Here is a 24,375-nt window from a genome sequence, read left to right on the forward strand (position 1 = left end):
CAAATAATTTATAAAATGACAAAAGCATACACCAAAATTGCTAAAACTTTAACTAAAATTAACATAAAAACGATGAATCTAAAAATAAAAGCTATTTTAAAATATTAATACAACTAAAATCAAAACTACAATAACTATGCTATCCATTTAAATATTGTTAAAGATGTTCGTGTCTGTATTTGAGCATAACATTTACAATCCAGTCAAATCCACACAGATGAACTCTGCCTTATATCATTTATTGTTGAATATTCTGTTGAATAAGAAAAAACCCTTTCTAAAATGTTCTGTATTGTGAATGTTTCACAGTCTATTTCCAACAACAGTACAAAAATCTCAAGGATAATATTTCTGATGTGCTACATTCTTACTGAGCAAAGACTGAAATCAACCGACCGAGTAGAATGAGAACACAGAGCAGGATGGCTATCAAAGCGCCCGTGCTGAGGCCTGCGGATGAGAGGAACGCCTCGCCCTGGCAGATCTTCAGTCTGGTTCCTCTCTGGCAGGAGCAGACCGTGAGCGTGAGAGTGCCCGTGCTGCTCAAGACGGGTTCTCCATCATCCCACACCACCACGGGAACCTCATACAGCTCCTGGGTCAGCCGGTGGAACCGCCGGCGTCTGGCGATGATGCTGGCAGTGCTGTCTGAAGAGAGAGAGAGAGAGAGACAGCAGATGAAACGATGAGAAGCTGACTTGAGACAGGCGTGACAGATACGATCCATCTGACTTTTTACTGTCATCCAGATTCTGAGCTGAATTCACAACTTGTCCAGACAAATTTAAAGGGATAGATCACCCAAATATAGTAAAACAAACATTTTTCACCCTCGAATTTGCATAGGATTTTTTATTCTGTGAAGGAATATTTTGAGAAAAGTGGTTTTGTGTCCATACAATGGAAGTCAATGGAGGTCAATGTTGTTTGGTTCCCACCTTTCTTCAAAATATCTTCTTTTCGGTTTCACAAAAGAAAGAAAGTCATACAGGTTTGACATTTCGGGAAAACTATCCCTCATTGCAATTCTTTCTAGGATTCATTTCTTTTAAAGCATCTAAATTAGATTATATGGTGAGAACGACATTTTGGTGAAGAAAAATACTGAAAAGGACCGAATTCTCTCGTGCCACATATACATCCACGATATCCCATTGTGTACACAGGTGGACATATTAAACTAGAGATGATTTTCCAAAAGTCCACAGGGCCAAAAGTGTTCACAGTTTAAGCAACACACAAAGGCGAATGAAAGGTTGGAGAACAATGCGAAGTGTAATTGAAACCGAGCGAATGAAGAAGTAGAAGGGGAAAATTCGACTTGAAAAGCAGAGGTAATGAGAGGGAGATAACAGACTAAGATAAAGCCCGAGACAAAGAGATGAGAGATCATTATATTAAATGAGTCTGCTTTGAACGGGCCACTCGGCTGTCTGCCTGTGTGTGCTGTATCAGAGCGTTTAAGAGCTCTATTCCCACAGATGAGCTTTTAATGGGAGAATTATAAGAGAGCGACGTACATTCTCAGAGTTCTGCTCAATACTAGCAGCCTGAAGCACAGCGAGCAAAGCTCTTAACCTGGGGATCAACCTAATGAGACTCCATCCTTCAGCTACAGTATCTCGGTTTCTAAGCACCGTTTCTCCCATCCTGAGGGAGGACTGAGCAAGAGGGGAACGGACATGGGATGAGATAAGAGGAGAAAGAGAGAGGGAGAAATATATATATATATACACATGTATATACAGCCAAAAAACTAAAAGAGCATTCCAAATTTTCCATGTAATCAGCATTTCTTATTGTGGCCATTCCAGTCCAGAATTTCAACCAAATCAAACCTCAGGAGTGACATAAAGTCATCCGACAGCAATGTGAAAGACTGACAGCATGACAAGACACAAATCCAGGTTATCACATAAAAAATTATCATTTTGAACTGTGCCTGAATACGTGAACAAATATTATTGCTTAAAAGTGAATGTGAACATTTGAGGTCTGAAAAAATACAGAGCATCTTTTCTATTATATTGACCTGTTTCTCCATATATATATACAGTATATACTGTATATATACACAAGGGCGTCAATTTACCGCCTCCGTAACACACGTCGCTTTATTATTGGCTTTGCCTTCTCTCGCTAACGTAAGCAGGCTATATACAGGAATCATGGAGCTAAATGTAATACTTTTGAAGACTCTTTCCATACATTTTAAGACCTCATCGCCACTTCAAGTTTTAATAGGTTACACTGGCAACACTGACGGACGTGTTTGGCCATTCGCGCAGGTCGGCTGAACAGCACCTGACTGTACCACAAGTATAGTAATTTCAAGTTCGCATTACATTATTTTAAATACATTCACGATTAGATCTCTTCAGAAAAGCGACCGTGTTTCCCTCACGTGCAGCATATATGATGTATTTATATAGTTTTAAATGTTTCTTTGAAGGCAATGATGAGAAATCAGGGTTCAGTGGAGGAACAGTTCTTGACCCCCATTGGCTACCATAGCAGGAAAAATTACTTTATTCTGTTAAACACAAAAGAAGACATTTTGAAGAATGTAGGATAGCAAACAGGTCAGGGGCACTTTTGACTCATTGTATTTTTTCCTACTATGTAGTCAATGGGGGGCAAGCTCTGTTTTGTTATAAAGCATTCTTCCAAATATCTTTCTCTGTGTTCATCAGAACAATGAAATTTATACAGATTTGGAACAACCCGAAGGTGAGTAAATGATGACATTTTTGGGTGAAGTATCGCTTTAACGTCACTAACATATAAGAGAGCACCTGTTTGCTCAGACTCTGATGTGGCGCTAAGCACTTTTCCACGTCAAAGATCGTTTTTATAGCCTAAATATGAACGTTGTCATACATCTTTGCTTACGCACATGTGGGTACACACGTTTTATAAATGAGGCCCGGTTTAAGTAATCGGTGTAGATTTAATGCAAATACTCAGCACACGCAAGTCATTATTGGCACTGCATCGGATTCTGCGCATTTCTGACATCCTAGAATCGCCCCTGTATACAGCATATATATATACACACACAAAAAACTTTTAGCATTTTTAGATTTTTAAAAAATGTTATCGATTTATATCCTTTTTTGCCCATGGGGACCTCAATTTTGGTCTCCATGGTGTCACCATGTGTTGGTGTGCATTCAGGTTTAAGTCCCCACCGGGATATAAAAACAAGGCCACACACACACACACACACACACACACACACACACCGACCCACGCACATGATATCATACACGATATCACATAACAAATGCATTACGCGAACACACGCTGTTCATCATGCTGACCGTACGTGTCATACATGCACGCATGCATATGGAATGTGCACATTTAAGCGGGCAGCACGCATATGGTTACGACAGAAGCCCTACAGTATGAAGGTGTCTCGCTGTTAGCAAAAAAGCATTTCCCCAGCCAGACATAAAATACCTGCACGGGAACCAAAGCTCTCACTCCTGGCACCCTACTGAGGCCCATAAATAATCACAGAGACTAACAACAGAGGGGAATATGCATTGCCGAAAATGTAATACATTACTGTCAAAAAAAGAGACAGAAGGATCTAAAGGGAAATATCTACTCCAGTATGAATCTGTCACCAGTAAGAAATCACGAGCCCTGTCCTAAATACAGCACTAAACCCCTGCAGCCTATTTTCACTCGGCCTATTTTCACTTATTATCATATAAAATATGAGCAAGCAGTTGCATATTAAATGGCAATGTGAATGATTAGATGTGCTACATTTTATATTATTTAAATAGCTTACTTCACTTGAAAGGTATTCAAAATGAAAGTCAACATAAAAAGATTTTAAAAATCGGTCTTTAAGATTAAATGCAAAAAATCTGGATTTGTTCTCATATCTGTTGTTTAAAGTGTAAACAAATGCTTAACACCTCCGTCTTAGGCCATGTGCTGCATTGCGACGCTGTTTCATTCGAGACCATTGTGATTTAACCCTATTGGAATTCTGTCATTTCTAACTTTAAAGGAGCTGTTTTTGTGCTGTGAGCTGATGAACGCTAATGAAACGCTAATGAAAAATACTTGGCACACAAATGTTTGGCAGGCGCTGATTGTGTAAAATGTTTTCCAGCTCAAAATGTACACTCTTGTTTCATTTTCTGTGATCATTTATCCTTGTCAACAGCAGCCCTGCATGTCTGTTATATAACAGAGCTGTTGAGCTTGTTTGTGTACGTGTAGCAAAGTAGTTAGGACTGTTCTTTTTTTGTGATATTAGGCATTGCTCATACTTGAGTTTACTTTGGGTAAACTTGCGCACCACTTATCAAATCATGCAGCTTGTTGAAATACTGACTTGAAGCTCTACTCAAGAACCTTTTTCAAGTATCTGTCCTTTATCGGTGTTTAACTTCACTATACTTAGGGCTGCCAAACAATTAATTGTGATTCATCTCATCCAGAATAAAAGTTTGTTTACATAATACATGTCTGTGTACTGTGCATGTTAATTTTGGTACTCAAAATCATAGATATTGTCACGATCCAGTCTGTGTTTGCCACGTGTATTGTGGACTTTTATGTTACTTCCTGTCCTGTCATATTTTGTAGTCCTTTGTAGTTCTGTTTTCTATTGGTTCTTTGTGATTGTCTACCCAGGTGTTTCTTATCTGCTTGTTATCCTGTCTATATAACCCTTGTGCTTCATTTTTTTTTATTTTTCAGTTGTTTTGTAACAAGGAGTAATTAGGCAGAAAGCAGATCCACGTGCAGTATATGATTTAATTAAACTAAAAACAAAGTACAAAGTAATAAAAGAATAAAGCAACAAGGAACAAAAAGCAATTCATAAAAAACATCAAATAACAGGGACACTGAAATAATGACTGACAAATGAAGCACGAGGGTTATATAGACAGGATAACAAGAAACACATGCGTAGACAATGGCAAAGAACCGACTGTCCACCTCTACTTATTGCTTTAACTTTTTGAGATTAGATTTTTTGAGACTACACATGCAGCAACTTCTCAAAAAACCACAGCAACAACCAAATTACAAGTTAAAACAACTAAAAACAAGTTAGCAAGTTTGTATAGCAACACCCTGGCAACAACCCTGTAAACCACAGCAACTATATAACATGCTAACACACCACTCAGAATAACTTTGCAACTGCATAGCAGTGCCCTGGCAACCACCAATAAACCCAAAGCAACCATACAGAAACTTTTCAAGCATTTGCATAGCAACACCCTGGAAACCACCTAGCAAATACACAGCAACTACAGAATATGGAAACATGCTAACAACCACTTAGAAAACCTTAGCAACCGCACAGCAATCTCAGAAACCACATGATAACATGCTTACAACAACTTACAAAACCTTAAGATTTGCATAGCAACACCTTGGAAACCACCTGGCAAACTATCCAGTAACGTGCAACTACATAGCTACGTCCTGGCAACCACCCACAACCCCCAATAATGATGCTGGGTTTTTTAACATCAAAGAATGAACCAGATCACCATTAGATAACATGTCAGCGCCAAAAAGCTTCTTTTTTGAAACTATACATAACTACCCCCAATGCTCCACCTGTCTCTGTTCTCATTTTTTTCATGAATCATGAGTTTAATATAACTTTTTATGAGTTTTCAAAGTGCCAACCCCATCAGAGAGAAAGGATGGAACTGTAGGGAAATTACCTGTTTTCACACACGCTGATGTTCTGGGTAATGGAGTGAAGCCTTGTATTAATGAGCTGGTGGATTCGGCTCTGGATCAACATCACGGTTACTGGTTTCACTCAGAGGAGCGATGATTTAAGGTCAATGTGTAACACCAAACCCGTTTTTGTGATAAGACGTATGTCTGAGTGCAACAGAATGTTGTATGAATGAAAATAAACTTGACTTTAATTGTTCGAAAGGTCCGTGTGACTGGGAAGAGACTGAAGGTCAAGTTCACCGTTCAGAGGATCTCCACGTATCCCAATGATTTTTTTTAAATCTTGATATCGTTGTGTTATGTTACCACAAAAGCCATTAAATTTCACTATAGAGACTTTGACTGTAATCATAACTGTTGATCTCTACAGATTTTCTATGAATTTTTTAAGAGAACATTTTCAAATCCTCATAATATTGGGGTATAATAATTTATCAAAGCCCTAAAAGGAAAGTTTTAAAAGATTTAGACTAAGGCGCTATGAGGATATCTTACACATCAAAACAGTGAAAAAAGCACAAGACCAGTCATCTTGAAGGAATAAAAAGCATCTGTCACTGGAAAAACACAAACGTTCTCTCACAAAACAACTCTTCAACTGTGACAGCAGCGAGATTTTAGAGTGACGCTGACACTAATTAAAATTCACAAATATCAACAGTCTGACAGCATCAGCCTTCAACTGTGAGAACTGGTTTCATTGCCATAAAAAAGCGAAAAGGCAACGGCATATTTTGATTTGGCACCAGGGGAAAGATCAAGGGAAGCCTAATTTTTAGTAATTGTGATATTAGGGTATGTCTTTTTGTTATGAATCAACAACTGCAGTCACATTAGCCAAATGGAAGTCTGATGGATATTTAAAGTCCTAGTGAAATAAAAAATTACAATGCCTATTTTTTCACGAAATATTGCAGCGTTTATTGTAAATAGTTTATCAATGTGGGTCATTCTCTTTTTAAAATTTGTGTGCCCTCATAATCTTAATTTAAAATCTGAAAATGCACTTCGGTCCTGTAATGATTATCCATTTTAAACGAGGTATGTTAGACGGCTTGGGCGGAGCATCCGTTAACTCCTCCCCTTCAACTGTCAGTCTGCTCCCAGTTCCATTTCAAAATGCAACGGCTGTTTTTGTACATCCAATCAAATCGCAGAGAAAGACGAAAGCCACGCCCACTATTTTTCTCATTCGAAATTCAATTTCGAAAAAAAAAATTCAACTCAGAAATGCGTCAAAATACGGACGTAAAAAACGATAGCAACTTCCGGTTCACGGGGACTTTAAGTTTAGTTTGAACGTCTTTAAACCTCTGACCACCTGATGCATACAGCACGCAAAACTGATAATACTTCAAGCCATGTTTACAAGATACAGGGATGATAAAGTTTTTTTAGATAAAACTTGACAAAGTCATGCTGTCTCTGTTTTTAAAATGATCTAAATATTTCATTGTGTTTAACTTTTGTTTATCTTAAACCTAGCCATAAAATGAACACCTGAGATACTAAGACAAGAAATAGCATAAAATAGCATAACGTATTTTCATCAAAAGTTGAGGTTTCCCTGCAATCTGATAAATATTCAAAGGTCTGACAAATGCATTACAAGCCATCATGCAATGCGTCTCTCATCAAAGAGTGCCGGCAGGACATAAATTCCACATTTAAACGCAACAAAATGCTGAGAGCGGACTTTCCTGTCAGCAGTGAGAAATAATCCTCGAATAGCATGACCTGGAGAAAACTGAAAATAAATGCGTAAATACATAAAAAAGCTCTGCGGGGACATTAGCGCGTCTCTGAGGCAAAATCAACAGCTGAATTAAACTTTAACATTGACAACTGCAGGAACTGTGTCCAAAAAGAGCAAAACTTACACAAAGAACTGTTCTCAACCCATCATTGAGAAGTAGATTTCATCATTTGACATCAAGATTAAAGTTCTCTTTTCTTACTTGTTTAGATATAATAGAAGACTGATTGTAACTGTGACGTTTCTGGCACAAAAATCAACGTCTGGTATAAGAAAAGAATGCTCGGAAAAAAAAGATGAGTTTATTTGCAAAAACATTAACTCATTTAAAAATGTCAATTTTCATTTTTCATTATGTCATAATGTTTTTATTATGTTTTTTATAACTTAATCAAAACAACCCAACTACAGTTTGATTAATATTAATTAGAATGCACAATTCAAAACATGATTTTAAAAATGGTTTAAAAACCAAGTTATCCCTATATTTTGCATATAAATTAACTCTTCAAATAATTTCTATAATAAATTGAAACAATTATTAATAAATGCTTATTCCTTTTTCAATATTTATATCATTTATTTGAAGAGACAACTATAAGCCATTTGTAGATTGATTTGCATGAAAAAAGTGTAAATATTGTGACTTTTTAACCTAACTTTTTGCTCGAGCATGACAAGGCAGATTTTTTTCTTATTTATTTATTTGATTTAATATCGTTTTATAAATAAATGCATACATTTAAATAGTGATAATATGAAATTGACAAAAATATGAATAAGATATTACTATTAATAATATAATAGCATGTTATTATACATACTATGATTATAGTAGAATATAGTAATAAAATAGAATAATATATTGCATTATTTATAAAAAGTATAAAGGAACTGATTTCATATTATAATACTAAATTGTAAAATAATAAATATAACAAATAGTTCATTACATTAAGCATCTCTGCACATTCAAATTCATTTCTATAAAAGTACAGAAGACATGTTTGCCCAGATGTACTATCTAAACAACAAGTAAAATCAAGCCATGAAAGATTAGTGGATTAATATGTTAGTCAGACAGACCCTTTACTATCTGAACAGACAAATCTTGGACTGATTGAGCTATAATGGCAGCAGATTTCATGTCAATAATTAAAACTGGCTTGTGAGACGAACAGTCTTTGTCCAGCGAGAGCAACAGGTCAGACTGCCCTGTCGAGTACCAGATAACGAGAGCTGCCGCTACACAAGCATATTATTATTATTGTGAACAGAACAGTACAGAATGACTGCTACTCCAAACACCGATGAGTCCAGGCCAAGATCAAGCTCTGTTCTGTACTAATATTGTAAAATGTAAATTGTAGAATGTTGTACCTGTACATTTCTCATCGCAATTGCACAGGGTTAGCTAGAAGGAGTTCCTCCCTCGTGAGCACTACAGCAGATCTTAACTAAAACTCTCTATCAACAGGCAAGTGGTGTGGGCAGGACTGAAGATCCTGCTGTTTGCCTGAGGGTAACTGAGAGCCAAGGCAAACAATATGTGTGTGGGTGAAAGAGAGACAGAGAGAGAGATGCCCTGAGCACTTTTCCTAGAGCACCACTCATAATGTCAAATCCCATCTAAATTTCCATTCTACAAAATAACACACTCTTTTAACTCATTATCCTGTAGACTAATCGATAGATTCAATGTACATCCGTGTAGATAAAGCAACATAATTTAATTTAACGTAACGTAATGGAGAGTTTGATAAAATAGCCTCATCTTTTCCACCATCACAATAATCATTATAATCTCCAGAAAACGACTAATTTCTCCCGTTCCTGGTTATTTTCCAGGCTGTCTGGTTCCCTGTCCAGACTCCCACTCGAAGACTGCCACTCAATATCCAAAATCCTTCGCAGACACAGACTGCATATTAAAACAAGCCAGTGCTAGAGAAGAACACCACATCTCTATAAAGAGCTCAAGATACAGACAAAGCTGATGGAAATAGGACAGCAGTCTTTCAGAAACAGATGGCGAAGAGGAGAGGGGAGATGAAGAGAATAACAACATACAATAGGCAGAATGGAGTCTGGTGCACTTGAGAAAAAGCGAGAAATAACAAACTGTGGAAGACATCACAGAGAGACGAGTGCACAATTATTTTGTGATTTCAGGTAGATTCCCACCTACATAAATACTGTAGTTCAAGGGAAAAGGAAAATTCTGTCATTATTTACTCACCCGCACGTCATTCCAAAACTACGGTGTGTTTTATTTATGTTTTGATTTCTCTGCGGACCACAAAAGAAACATTTCTGAGGGATTTTCTTGGAGCTGTCTTTGAAACTATGACATAGTGACCATGTCCACAAGATTCAAACCATTACCGAAACACCACTGAGAAGACACAAAAATAATCCACACACTGCAAAAAAAGTATTGTTGTGTTGTTTGCCAGTACAAACATAATGTCATGGCTCTGCTTCCTTAGTCATGTTTTTCTTGGTCCTGTAGCAGAGCCATGACAAAGTCTTTGGTTATGTGTGGAGAGAAACATATTATTGTCCGTTTGACAATAATATACGTTCTCTCCAGTGTCTTGTCATTGGCCCCATTCCTCTCGTTTCCTCGTTATCTTTCCCTGAGTGTTTAATGTCCCACACCTGCCCCATGTCGTTATCCCTCGTTTGTCTTCCCTATATATACCCTCTTGTTTCTTTGTCCTGGGCTCTTGTATTGCGTGTACTACGTTGTGTATGGTTTATGTGCCTTGTCCAGTGTTCCGGTTCTCAGCCTTGTCCTTGTTCCATGAGTCTTGTGGTCTACCCTGTTGTGTTTTGATTTAAGACGTTTTGTCGTGTTCTTGAGTTTAGTTTATTTGTCTTGTTTTTGTTTTGCCCCCTCGTGGGAAGTCTTTTGTTTTATATTTGTTTCTTAGTTCGGTTTTTCCCCATTGTGGGTGTTTTTGTTCTGTTTTGTTGTATAAATAAATATATTTGTTAACCCCTTCATCACTGCTGCCTGCGCTTGGGTTCTTCTTCTGCCAGTTCGTGACACATAAAAAATGTTCAACGTAATCAAAAGATGCATTAATTTTTTTTAATTCAAGATACATTTACCTGAGACGTAAAATGACCCAAGATATTATTTTTTATTCAGAAAAAGATATGATTTATCTAAAATACAGAATCAAATTATAATAGTTTCATATTTATTTGTTTTATAACCTAAGATAAAAATGTAATACAAATATAATTATATATAAATAAGAATATATATATATATATAAATATTCATTTATAGTATAAAATAAAGAATTTAACAAGCGGTAAGAAAAATAAACAATTCAATTATCTTAATTTAAGTTGATGTTTGGCAGATATTTCCTTTTGTTTCGAGCAAAAAGTCCATAAATAATTTGCGTCTCGAATTAATTTATCTTGAATTAAGAATTTTTATATATTTTAATGGGAAACAAGACAAAAATATTAAAAAGGAAATTATTTTTTTTCAGTTTACAACATATTACGGCTGTCTGAAGTCTTTATTTAACTTGGTTTGTGGTGTGAAATAATTCTCATTTTTGGGTCACTGTTGTTTTAAGACGTGTGTGATTATGTGTGGGTGGAACTTATTAGCACAGTGATGAATGTGAGATTGGACGTTTGCATGTCTTTGGCGTGTTTATTTGACCGGCGCCTGACACCTTCGGCATCATCGGATGCTCATGAATGAATATTGCTTCTGTAATTACCCTCGGCTCCACTACAGAACCTAATCGACTGGAGAACATAATCAAACTGAAAATCTGAGCGAGGGCCTCGGTTCGCACCCTGGGACTCTATATCTCACATTGTTATTCACAAGGAGACATTTTTTTCATAACGTAATACGTGAAGAGACAATGATTGCATTCATTTAGTGTTTGCTTCAGTGTTCCAGAGACATTTGCAACTACAAAAACACGGAATGACATTTATTTACCTAAACATCTTAACAAGATAAAAAAGTACTGTATAATAAAAAGTGCATCTTATACTATAAACTATATCTTGTTTTTCTTACCATACTGGCAAATAATTTGGTGAGGTTTACAAGGTAAGAAAAAGTATATCTTTATGCAAGACACATTCACTGAAAATAAGTCTTATTACCCAACACAATTTCTCTTCTTAGTTAATCTTGTTTGCAGGTTATCTAGATTATTAGATGTTTTTACTTAATACAAAAACATGATTTTGGCTGTCACAGAAAATTTGTTTACGTCTCTTCACAAAGCGGCCATTTAGATACCGAGAGTTAAAGTACCTGCATAAAGAGCCATTTGCTCTTTCCAGAGCTCTTGTAAAGACGGGAAAGTGGTTTTATTGCTAAATTTGAAGCACTTTAGGTCTTCATAGACAAGTGGACTTCACACGCGCCGTCTCTCTACAGACAGGATGAGAACGCAAGCTGACATCGACCACCAATGGCAAGAGCAGATAATTCTTACACTGGTAAACAGTGGCATGTCCCAGTGGAGAGAGATTAGAGAGCGAGGAACTGTGAGAGAGGGAGAGAGACTTGTTGTAAATACTACTTTAGAGGTAACTCCATACTGCAGTGGGCTCGATGGGAAACAAGTGGAACTCGATCATCGATCTGCCTCGACTTCTCTAGTTTGCCCTCCATGATCTTGATGCACGAAACATCTTAAAACAAGGCATGTCGTGTGATTTCACACTATCCTTCACTTTGAAAACGACACCCTTTGCTTTACAGAAATTACAGAAAAGTCCTATGACATTCACATGTGTCAGTTCAGACTGGTGATGCTGCTACATCTGTTATTATGTATCATAATATTCACATTCACATGTATGTTAATAGTGAAAATTAAAGGGATATTTCACGACCAAATCAAAATGTCACCCTCAAGGTATCCTAACTGAATATGTTTTTTTTTCTGGAAGAATAATCCAGTCAGAGTTGTAATACCACGTATCGCTTCCAAGTGGTAGAATGGGAGTGAACGGGTGTTGATTTTTTGAAGCTCCAAAAAGTGCATTCGAGAGATGACGGAAGCTAGACATCAACGTTAATAGCGTTGTCAATATGGCTATTTCTCTTAAACAAATGCATTGATTGGCTTCAGAAGACCTTGTCGAGCAGTTCTTTGATCGATGGATGCACTTTTTGGAGCTTCAAAAAATCAACACCTGTTCACTCCCATTCTACCGCTTGGAAGCAAAATGACACGTGGTATTAAAACTCTGTCTGGATTATTCTTCCAGGAGAAAACCATATTCAGTTAGGATACCTTGAGGGTGAGTAAAACATGGGGAAATTTTGATTTGGTAGTGAAATATCCCTTTAAGAGACCATTCTGAATTTTCATTTAATCAGCATTTCTATTGTATTGTGTCCATTCTAGTTCAGTGTCTGTTGAATTTTCAGGAGTTCAGGAGTGACATAAAGTCCTCCAACAGCAATGTGAAAGACTGACAGCATGACAAGACACATGAAAACTGTGATAAAAATCTAGGTTATCACATAAAAAAATTATTGTTGAACTTTTTAAATACATACAAGTATTACTGCCGTGTTGCCCTCAGAAATATCTTTCATCATTTTACTTCATATGGTGGAATATGTTGTACAAATCATTTGACTATATATCATACTGCTTTAGTTATATAAATGCATTAAATGATATAATTAATTAAATTCTTGATAAATAAAACTAGAAATGAACACTTTATGTTATTCCCATGTAAATTCTCATGTAAAATCCCATGGAATCACTTTTGAAAAACATTTTAAAATTATATGTTTTTTCTAAAAGGGAAATCATTTTAATTATTCAGAGCACACGAATACTGTTAACACATGTTTACCATTTGTATTTGATTGTCTCTTCATTTTATCAAATGATGACTATACAACTTTATTGACCATTTTCATTTTTTCCATTTGATATTTACATATTTCCCTCACTATTCTGTGTTGGTGGAATAAACCTCCTGGTTCAATCCAGTCTGACACATCTCTCACAATTTTCAAGACTCAATCTTATCTAAATGCTTTTCTCTAACTATAAAAAAAACATTAACATCTCTTAACACGTACTGCTTAACGCTTTGTTAAACCTGGCAACTTGTTACAGCATCTGTTGTATTGTTGTTGTCCTCTTATAGTATAGAAACAATGAAGCTACATAGTAAGACCTTTCGGATAAAAGAGTCTGCTAAATGCCTAAATGTAATAAAAGACACCTTTCTTAATTCAGTGTATTGCTTTCTTGAGCTTCAATGGTTGTTTTCACCTGAACATTAATATTGTTTCACCTAAACGTCGTCTTCTCATGCCCCAAATAAAATCCTTTCAAACCAACCTTGAACCCTTTCTCATCCCTGCCATAACCATCTCAAAGGGGTCTTTTCTTTTCCTCTGAGTTCAGAAATCCTACTGGTTATAGGGTCCAGATGTAGACCCCAGTACATCCCACCCGGGATGAGAAAGGTCTCCATGGTAACCTCCAGCCCACGGGTATCTGTGCTGGTATTGCATTAAGATCGTAGTTCATGGGTTTGGGGAGCCGGTAATTCGTACGACACCGTCAGTGACTGAACTACTGTGTGAGGTTAGACCCATAATCCCTCAAATGGAATACCGGCTCTCTCTGACAGCGAGGTACGGTGATGGAGAAAATAAATCGTGCTGAATTGAACTGTATTTTGGAAGTGCTTTAAAGTAGGTGTCTGGAACAGAACAAAAACTTCACCAATTGCTTTAAAGAACCTGAGGCGCCGAAGTCACAAAAGAAGCGATACCAGCGGAAGAAAGAAGATTAAAGGAGTAAGAGTACTGACATACAATCTGTCCAAATAACATGCATGGAGGCTTATCTACAAATGGTACTTCACAAGTACAAGGCATACCTTCATTGTCTTTAATTGTGAAGTTGGGGTTGGCAGGAATTCCTCCAGGAAAAGAGAAAGAAAATCCTTTTCCATTGGCAAAATCATCTTTATCAACCGCAGTGATCGTCTGAATGACCTGCCAACAACAGACAACACTTCAGTTTGCAAACTGGTCTGTTCTGGTTTTGTGAACCAGCATGATCCCCAGTTAAAGACATGCAAAACATATCTTTAATGTAGACTTTGCTCAAGAACAAAGTTTTGCTTGTTAATGTAGGGGTCTCCAACCGAATCCCATGCTGAATACCCACATTTAAACCACAACAAATGAAGACCCACCATCAGACCTGTCGGTCTTCCTTGCAAATGGACTCCCCCCATCAGTTCCCCAAAACAGATTTTGGCCAATTTGTTTTACTTTATTTTTTGCCCTTTTCATGAACTCATCTGACGTCTCTGCTGGCAACTCAGTGGTTCTTGAAAGCGGTGTGTTTTCTGCGTCAAAGCCAGCTGATTTTTTGTCTGAGTTGTCTTAGCAACCCAATGGGCATTTTGATTCCATTGTGAGTTGTTCAATCCCTGTGATTCTGAGTGAACACTTTGAAGAAGTTCATACTGATGGAATTTATAATTCATGGATTGCTTGTGTTAAGAAACAGAAAAGGCTGACAACTTGACAATTGCAATTGTTAACGGCTGTCATCGGCTGATAATTATTAAAATTTTCTTAAACGTATTTTGATATCGTTTCATTAATACCTTTTTGTATTTGACTATTTTATAAAAATACATTTTATTATAAGGAAAATAATGCGCACAAACCTACAATACAGTCCTGTTTAATGGTCTGTTTTAGCACCTGAAGTCAATATGAAATAAAAATGGCTCCTATTGACCAGAGTTATTATACTTTTGATTTTAGATTTATTTAGTTTGATTAATATTATAAATTAGCTTTTATTTTTAGATTTTTAGTTTTTGTGTTAATTTTAGTTAAAGTTTTAGCAATTTTGGAATATGCTTTTGTCATTTTATAATTTATTGGTTTATTTTTAATGTTGCTATGTAAGATTAATTTATTTTTATTTAATTTTTTTGTTTATTATAATTTTACTACTTTAAACTCACTTCCGTTTATTTTTGAGGCAACATTTCAAGTTTTCCTTGAGTTCCAATAATTTTTAGGTCAATATTTTATTTGATTTTAATGAACATGAACATTTTCAAAGTTTTAATTTGAGTAAACTAAAATTACCTTGCTATTGACTTTCTTAATGCATTTAATATGGTCTAATCGTGAATACTAATTCATCAGTCCACATTACTACAAAGCAAAATAAATGTTTTTTTAATCTTTTAACAAATCGCAAGAACATGCTCCATCTCTGAAAAGACTTTCTTTCCTGATGACGTCTGTTAAACCCTCTTATTTTTCAAATACCTGTTATTTAAAGATCACTTTTCCCAATTCAACACGGTCGAATAAAATCCCACCTTACAGTTTTGACCTGTTGAATATCCCGTTTCACATGGTGAATTGTTAATGTTATTTTATGTTGACTTTAGGAAATAAAATATTCAAAAAGAGTAGTTTCAGACAAAAACTGTTTTTCTAAAGAATTGTTTAAGAACCAAAATCAGTATTTGTTGTGAAATTTAGGACTGAACATATTCCATTTCTGAAAAAAACCTACAAAGTACCAGGTATCAGTTAAACCACATGAACATGTCGGCCATTTCATGTAGTGTGGATCATTTAGTAGACCTGATTGTCGGTTTCAACACAGGAAATATTAAAATGGTCTTGACCTCATCTGTCTTCCAAATCCCTCTTTCTGCTGGTGAAAAACAGCATTTCGAGATGAAATGGAGGAAAGAGAGGACAGGAAATTAGCAGAGCGGTTTAGTGATTCAGAACTGTCACGCTTTGTTGATCAGATTCTTATTCTCATAGAAAGATGATTAGCATTCCTTTAACCTCCCTCCATTTCTCCTATTTCTGTTCTTTCTCTTTCTCTTTTCCATACCAGCTGATAGCAGTGGATCAAGGTTTGAGACAAAAAGAGTCAGGCTGTTTTGGGACTCGCCTGTCCTGCTCTGGTGCTCTCGCAGATGATGATCTCCTCATCGCTGTTGATCTTCGGAGGATTGTCGTTCACATCCAGAACCTGCACTGTGATGGGCACGTGACTCTGAAGGCTGGGATTGTCTGGAAGGAGAGGTGTCACAAAGCTTTTAACAAAAAATACGTGAGAACATCATGCACGTAGCCTACAGAGGCTAGAAAACCATCAAGCATTTAAAAGTTTCGAACAAAATGTTCAGTTCTGCACACAGAGACTGTGTGTGGGTCTGCATATTTGCAACTACGACCAATTAATGTCAAATTAAGAAACACAGGTTATGCAAATTCCCATCAGTCTGTCTCAAAAGACCACGGCTTTCGACTGTAATTTCTTTGACAGAAGTACATTAGCATGCGGCCATTGGTCCCCGGGTAGGATCTGGCTAATTTTGTTTACAAATTGGCTAAATGATCTAGTAGGAATTCTCAGAATGAGTTGGACTCTCACTGAATAAATTCATGTGAAAATAAACAACGACAAAATTAGCAAGACATTACAATTTATAATAAATGAAAAACAGTTTCGCAGCAAGAATGTGCAGTGATATGTTATTGAGCAATTAAAAAAACAAATCAAAGTCTTTTGAATGTGCTTTGCATCTTTTAGAATCACTAAGTCTTTTAGTCTCCACGGCATCACTTGCATCCTTCTTGTCATTGTTGCCTTCAGTCACGACACAACAAAACTTAAACTGGTCTATGGTTGCCAAACATTGTGAAAACTTGGCATAACACTAACTACAGTTTAATAATGCAGAATACTCAAGAAGCGTAATCAGAAGTAGGTAATACAAATTTAATAACACAATGGTCCTGATGCAATTCAATGCACAAAAAGTGCGTATAATTGCTGCGATGTACTCAGGCCAAGTGATGTCTTCTCCCCAGTCACCTTCTCTAACAAGCATTCACACCCTCAGCAAGAACAGAAGTGAAGATTTCCTACAACGAAGACTTCCAAGACAACTTGTCACCATGGCAACGAACATTTCTCCCCTCCATTTTATCTCTGATTGCATAGAAACATTTAAAACACAAATATCAAAACAACATTCTCACTGAAATCCATAATGTCTACTCGCTATCGCCATCTCTGTTTGAAACATAAAACTGCAGGTCACTTTGTTATCTTTACTGTTTTGTTGAAGTAAAACTCACATTTTCCACTAAATTGTACCCAACAGGTACTATATAAGTAATTTTTATAAACTTACCTTTGCTAATTAGGTAAAAAGATTGAGAAAGGTACACTTTATACATTAGCTTTTTTTTCTTTATAACCACCAAAATGTTTTTTTCATATGTGGTTTTGCAAAATTTTATTGCTCTTAAAAATGAGTGAATTGTACTTCTCAGTTGTTTTTGTCTCAAGCCCATTGCACATTGAGTCCGAAATTTACGTACGTTAAAAAATAAATACGACCTCACGTTGTGTCAATCACATTTACACACTGCCTCCAATATTTTCGTCTGTCATAAAAAAATTCGGACCGGGTTCGATTTTCTGCGTTTTTCGCATCCGTCAAGCATTTTGAGTGGCCTTTTTTAACAATTCAGAGACACCGTACAAATAAGAGCCAAATACGAAAAAACGCATACAAAAATTTTGGACTGTATGTGCAAATAGTCAAAGTTCTTTAAGGGTACATCATTGACATTCTATATATATAAATATATTGAATTAATTTAAATGCCGTAGCTCTGATAACTTTGTAAGAATCTGTTGGTCTGTAGAATTAATTTCAAGTGATTAAATGCACGCAATGTTCAGCAATTTGTTTCTCATTAGTATACAAGGCATTTTCAATGTCTTGGCAAACTCATTAGCTATTAAAATGAATAAATATAAATAAGCAAGTTATTAAAGTAACGATGCTCAAGCAAAATGAATTCTGGTACCCACCCTCCTCCGTTGCCATGACGGTGATGTTGTGCCACGGCATCTCCTCCCGGTCCAGCAGCTGAGTAGTTCTAATGACACCGCTGATGGATTCGATATCAAAATACACGTCTTTGTCTTCTCTCCGCTCGATGAAATATCTAAATATAGAGGAGAAAGTATGAATACTGCATGAACCTTTCCATCTTTCAACCCTCTACATCATCGCTGTGGCATTAAGAGCAAAGACAGCTCGGATTTGTCTTATTATCTGAGAGTTCATATTGCTTTACATGGCTTGATGGTGAAACCTTGCCAACTCTAAGTGTGGCGCAATGTAGGGTCAGGTCTGCTACAGTACGTGATCAACAGGCCTTCTCAATGACAGAAATACAGAGCGAAATATATCCAAAAAAAAAATGAATACAGAGTAGAAATGTTACGATGGAGCGTAGTAGGAGGTCTATCAATTTAAATGAAGAATGTAAACTTTTTCCCGCAGTTTGTAATTAAATGTGAACATCATTGTGTTAGTCTGACAGAATGCATATTGTATTTAATAATGGTCTTGTCTTGTAGCTGTTTAAGTTCATTTCGTTCACGTTTTCCCAAATGATCGATCACCCCCCGGTAGACATAATCTTGGAAATTGTAAAAGAGATTCATGAGCAGCAGGTACTGTAGGTATACGCACAGATACGTATTAGTATTTTAGCTGAAATGACACGAAACCAGAAGCAATAGATTATGACAGACTGGCACAATTTAACAAAAAGGGAAAAGGAAACTGCAACGTATGAGAGAAAAAAAATCATTTGGTCACATTGAATAAATCCTTATTTATTCTTGAAAGACAAGGAACTGTCCGTGAAAAAAGGTCTTTGGGATGTTAAGAGTGTTGTGGATGGTAGATATATATATATATATACATAGATGCTTCATTAGAAGCTGTTTCTTTGTTTCTCATACTGTGAGTAACAACAGCAAAATGCTGACCCTTTCAAAATGGTCGACGGGTCAGCGTTACAAAAACGCTGCTAGCACGTTCTAGGCGGTTTATATCTGTAGCACAAATATGTGACCCCTAACCACAAAACCTGTCATAAGTAGCACAGGTATATTTGTAGCAATAGCCAACAATATGGGTCAAAATGATCGCTTTTTCTTTTACGCCAAAAATCATTAGGATATTAAGTAAAGATCATGTTCCATGAAGATATTTTGTTAACTTCCTACCGTAAATATATCAAAACTTTATTTTTGTGAGTGGATGCAGCAAAATCGCAAACAAAAATGGCCGGAAACACGCCTACAATCGTCACTCGCTGCTGCCTGCTCTTTGGGAATTACCCACTCAAGTTTGGTATCTATCCAAAGCCTAAAATTTCCGCTTCGGGTTCTTCTACTCTCCATGACATCATTACAGCGGTAACCCTATAGAGAGCGTTAAAACAAACCTGTTTCTTCTTAGCAACGGCCTGCTACAGCGCGTTTGATAGACAACTTAAAAGGCGGTTTTCTCAATATTTTGATTTTTTCAATCCTCACATTCCAGATTTTCAAATAGTTGTATCTAGGCCAAATAGTGTCCTAACAAACCATACATCAATGGAAAGCTTATTCATTCAGCTTTTGGAGGATGTAAAAATCTCAATAAAAAAAGACCCTTATGACTGGTTTGTGGTCCAGGGTCACATATTATAGGTACTTTTATCACCTTCAAACAATGAAGACAAACTCTGCCAAACAATATAGATTTTTTTTATCGCGTCTACTGAAGAATACTCCATTAAAAACTATTTGCACTCGGGTGTGTCGTGAAATAAATGTTCTGCATGAAATATGATAATGGTCAAATGCATCACTATAAAGGCTTAGAAGAAAACTAAGAAGACAACAATAACCTTGTTCATCATCGCTTTACAACACTAATGCAGATTTTCAAAATGTAATGTCATTTTATTTTCTTGCAGTTAATGAAAATACCACATACAAAAATCTTGCAAAGGCATGAAAAGCTGTTTATTTCATGGTGAGTGTAGATTAACATCAGGAGAACAGAAATGCAACAAATGGGCTGAAAAAATGACTTTTTTCCCGTCGTGTTATCTGAACAGAAAAGGGATTCTTTTTTAATCTTTTTTTCAGTTTTCTCTATGTATTTCAGTTTTTATAGCGCTGCAGTGATTAATGTCGATGTAAAAATACATTGTAGGGAAGTAATTATCTCACAGTATTTGCATGACCATAAGAGTAACCGACCTGCCGTCACGCACGCACGGACTCTGTAGGTTCAAAAAAACGTCTATGCTAATAAACCATAGAGGTCACATCCCATTACCACAATAAAATATGCACAGTCCTTGACATTAGACTTCTTTTCTTTTTAAAAAGCTTCATCAGACATGAGAGAGAAATAACAATGAGAATTTCACACTTCATGCATTTTACAGCCGGTGCAACAAACGTTCTGACATTTATTTCATCACTCCTGTTGTTCTCTTGCATGTCACAGGAAGTGTTTTTTTATTCACGTTCTGTACACTGGGGGTGGACGTAACGCCGGGCATAAAAGTACAAATGAGCTTCAACTCTGTGGAAACATTGCACAAAGCCAGAGGGACTCCCGGAAACATCATAAGCCCAGGAGTCTGAAATGAATGAACTATTAGTGTAAAATCATCACGGGTGATCAATTTAATTAGGTCTACACCTACCGCCGAACAAAATTAACTGCAAAAAACAGCATGGTGAAAACTGGACAATAGGGAGGAAAAATGTTCCTGTCTCAACACTGAACCTGCCCCTGTTGTAAACAACAATGCTTAAGAATATCATGTGCACAGTATTTTCTTTCACATGGGGAGCGGTTCATTTCTTCCCATTTCTGTTACACATGATATGTATTTTATGGGCTTACCACACTTGTTTTTGAAACTGTGTGTGATGTAACAAAACCCACTCTTTATCTTATTCATATTCATAGGTCATGTGTCCACCAAAGTGTTTTTTTCAGAGGCTTTTGACACACTTTTGTTACACAACGTCTCTTTTTATATCACATGAAATATCCGACCACATTTAATCATATATTTAAGTGAAAAGCATTTTCCAAGGTTGGACATCACGTTCGGTCAAGACTGAAGTACACCAACCAACAGAGCCTCCACCCCTCTCCCTCCCTTTCGAAGCACTACGGCGGCTGACACCGAACCAAGATATCGAGAAAACGAATTTATGAAACACGTTCTGTAACGCAGTTTGTCCGTTTAGGGCCCGTAAGTGGACCCGCGGTGTGCACTGTGTAGATATAGAAATAGCTCATTGAAGACATAGTTGCAGTGGTGTAGTTTACATGATACGCCGTATACCCACTAGAAAAGGTCAAGGATTTCCATATACTCACTTAAAAAAGCGTGAGGATACGTAACAACATCGTTTTGTGTCAGAAAACGATGTTTTGTGGCTTTTGGACCATTGGTGCACCCGGGAGATTTGAAGCAAAAGGAGATCATGAAAGGCAAGCATTTAAACAGTGTTTTCGTAAGCCTGCCCCTGAAGCTTCGGGTGACGCTGCAGCAGGTGTTTCAGAAAATGAGCCCGACGAGGCTCATGATACGCTGTAAGCGTTTCCCTGTTCGCCGGTGTATTATACGTTCTGCAGATAACTCACCGCCACTTTTAAAACCACTGCATATTCTTTTAATAAAATTAGCATATTTGTTATCATTTACATAACTGTAGGGGATTGTTGGCATATTACACTGTATCTAACTAGCCAACTTCACAAGCATTTGTTTGTGTGGTGAATCAATAAATGAGGGAGAAAGGTAGAGAAAACGTATACTACAATGTTCATAATTGTTTTAGATGATAAGAGAACTCTTGGCCAGCCTTGTGAAAGTCAGGCTATAGAGACACTGCCAGCAATCTATAAGTGCAACGGGTGCTTGATAAAACTGCACAAATGTTCATTATTATAGTATCAATGTCAATAGGCGCAACTTTCACTCATAAGTGTGACCCGGTGTGTGAAAACGTATTAGTGACGAGCATCAGAGTTTGATTTTAACCATTTATTTCAATATGATTTACTGTAATTCTTTGACATGGCCTTAGTCTGTCAAAATCAATCTAAATCTAAAGATTATACTTTCACAGGATATTCTTTACATTTTATTGGTTGCCCTGCTGAAAAAATGACAGAACCCTGCCCAAAACTCAATAGATGCAGATGGGATTCAATAGAACCAAAATTTGTAATAAGAAAAATGTGTGGTTCATAATGGTATTTTAATGGAAACCACTAGAATGTATGCAATGGTTTCTATTTTTTAGCAGGGAGGGTTTACGTAGAAATAATACATCACAAATAAATGACTTTATAGCATGGATCACAAATGTGCATTGAAAAGTGCCAGCTGATAAAACTTGTGCTATAGGGATTGTATACATATACTGTAACACTCACGTTTGTCCCTTGCCTGGTTTTTCCCATTTTTGCCCATGGACTTTGATTTGTACACGCTCCCTTACTATGACCGTTTCACCTGTCCTTCGTTTTTGTCTCTGCACCTGCCTGCCATCAGACTCATTACCCGGACACTACAAATACACTCACCTTGCCTCTGTTCATTGTCAGTTATTGAAGTACGTGTGTGATGTTAGTAACCTGGTCTTGTTGGTTCCTGGTCTCGTTTTCATTGGATGTTAACCTGTTCGTGTTCCCTTGGACGTATACCCTGCTTGTTTTACCCTTGGATGTTTATTGTGCTCACTTTCCCTCATAAACCGGATTATCACCACCTCAGTTTGTCTCCGTGCCTGTCTTCAGCCCGTCACATATACCATCTAAGGCTAAATGTAACTCTTAACTGGCTGAGTTAGACAGTGATTAACAAAACCAGCAAGTCCCCCCAGCTGTCATTGGCTATTGAAATCTTGCTTGCAATAAATCTGAGAATCCTCTTGATAACATATAGAGGCATACTCTATGCCATCATGAGTGTGGAGGTGCTCATGGGTTGTTGATCTGAGAGGGGTGAGTATAAGGCTGGGAGGGAAAAATCTGAGTACTCACTACAAAAAACTAGACTACACCACTGCATAGTTATGTACTGTATATTATAGTGCTTTTCTGTCTATAGATCCTCCAAAAAATGACACACTGGACCTTTAAATCAAACTTTGTAGCTGTTAACATTAGTTAATGCACCATGAAAACATGAATAATTATATTGACATTAACTAACATTAACGAAGATTTATACAAGCTGAAAACTATATTGCTCATGGTTCGTTTCAACACAAGCATTTTCATATGACTAAAACAATTACACTCAGAGACTCAAACACTGACAATCCACTCTGTCATCACCCACGGTTAAAGAATACGCTAGTGTTGAATGCCCTTTACAGTATGTCAGTTTCATAATGTAGCGTTCATACTATCAGCTGTCACAATATAAAGCAAAAATGACATTCATAACAGCACTGTCGTATCATATGTTTGTCAGGTATGATGACATGCAGGCATTTTTCTCTAAATGAAACAAAGTGTTCATTTGTTAGAGACTGTAAAGAGTCTAATGTCTGAAGGAAAAGAATGATGTGTTTATGAGCTCTTTCATTAGTGTGTGGGGTTAATTGAGCCTCGGCTGCAGTGTTTCAATAAAACATGAGCTGTTTTAACTGCGCTAATGAACAACATCCCTCACCGAGAGTCAAAACGCAAAGAAAGATCCATACGAGTCATATCAACTCAATGTCAGCCCATTAAAGTCGACCTTTACAGAGAGAGGGAGAAAAAATGAAAGAACGGACTGACTGACGAACAAACGAACGAAAGAAAGAAACTTTCTGGTTGTGAAATATAAATGTAATTAAATACCACCAGCGCTTTGAATAATATATATCTCATATATATTTCACTTTTTTTACCTTTCAGTACAAATATCTAACAATTCTTCAATAAAAGAC

The 24,375-nt window shown here is 36.7% G+C and overlaps 1 protein-coding gene across 2 annotated transcripts in view; it reads right to left on the reverse strand.

Moving 5' to 3' along the window:
• Positions 1–94: 94 nt before the first annotated feature.
• Positions 95–24,375, reverse strand: part of LOC130569002 (cadherin-18-like) — a 103,177-nt gene continuing 78,896 nt past the window's right edge. For both annotated transcript variants that reach the window (XM_057358315.1, XM_057358314.1), the window contains exons 8-11: positions 18,421–18,557; positions 16,480–16,601; positions 14,411–14,528; positions 95–648 (exon numbers count right to left, since the gene is read on the reverse strand). In XM_057358315.1, coding sequence (XP_057214298.1) covers positions 368–648; positions 14,411–14,528; positions 16,480–16,601; positions 18,421–18,557 — 658 coding nt within the window. In that variant the 3' untranslated portion in view covers positions 95–367. The remainder of the gene's footprint in view (positions 649–14,410; positions 14,529–16,479; positions 16,602–18,420; positions 18,558–24,375) is intronic.

The sequence above is a fragment of the Triplophysa rosa genome, linkage group LG18, assembly GCF_024868665.1.
Source record: "Triplophysa rosa linkage group LG18, Trosa_1v2, whole genome shotgun sequence".
In the NCBI taxonomy this organism is placed as follows: Eukaryota; Metazoa; Chordata; class Actinopteri; order Cypriniformes; family Nemacheilidae; genus Triplophysa; species Triplophysa rosa.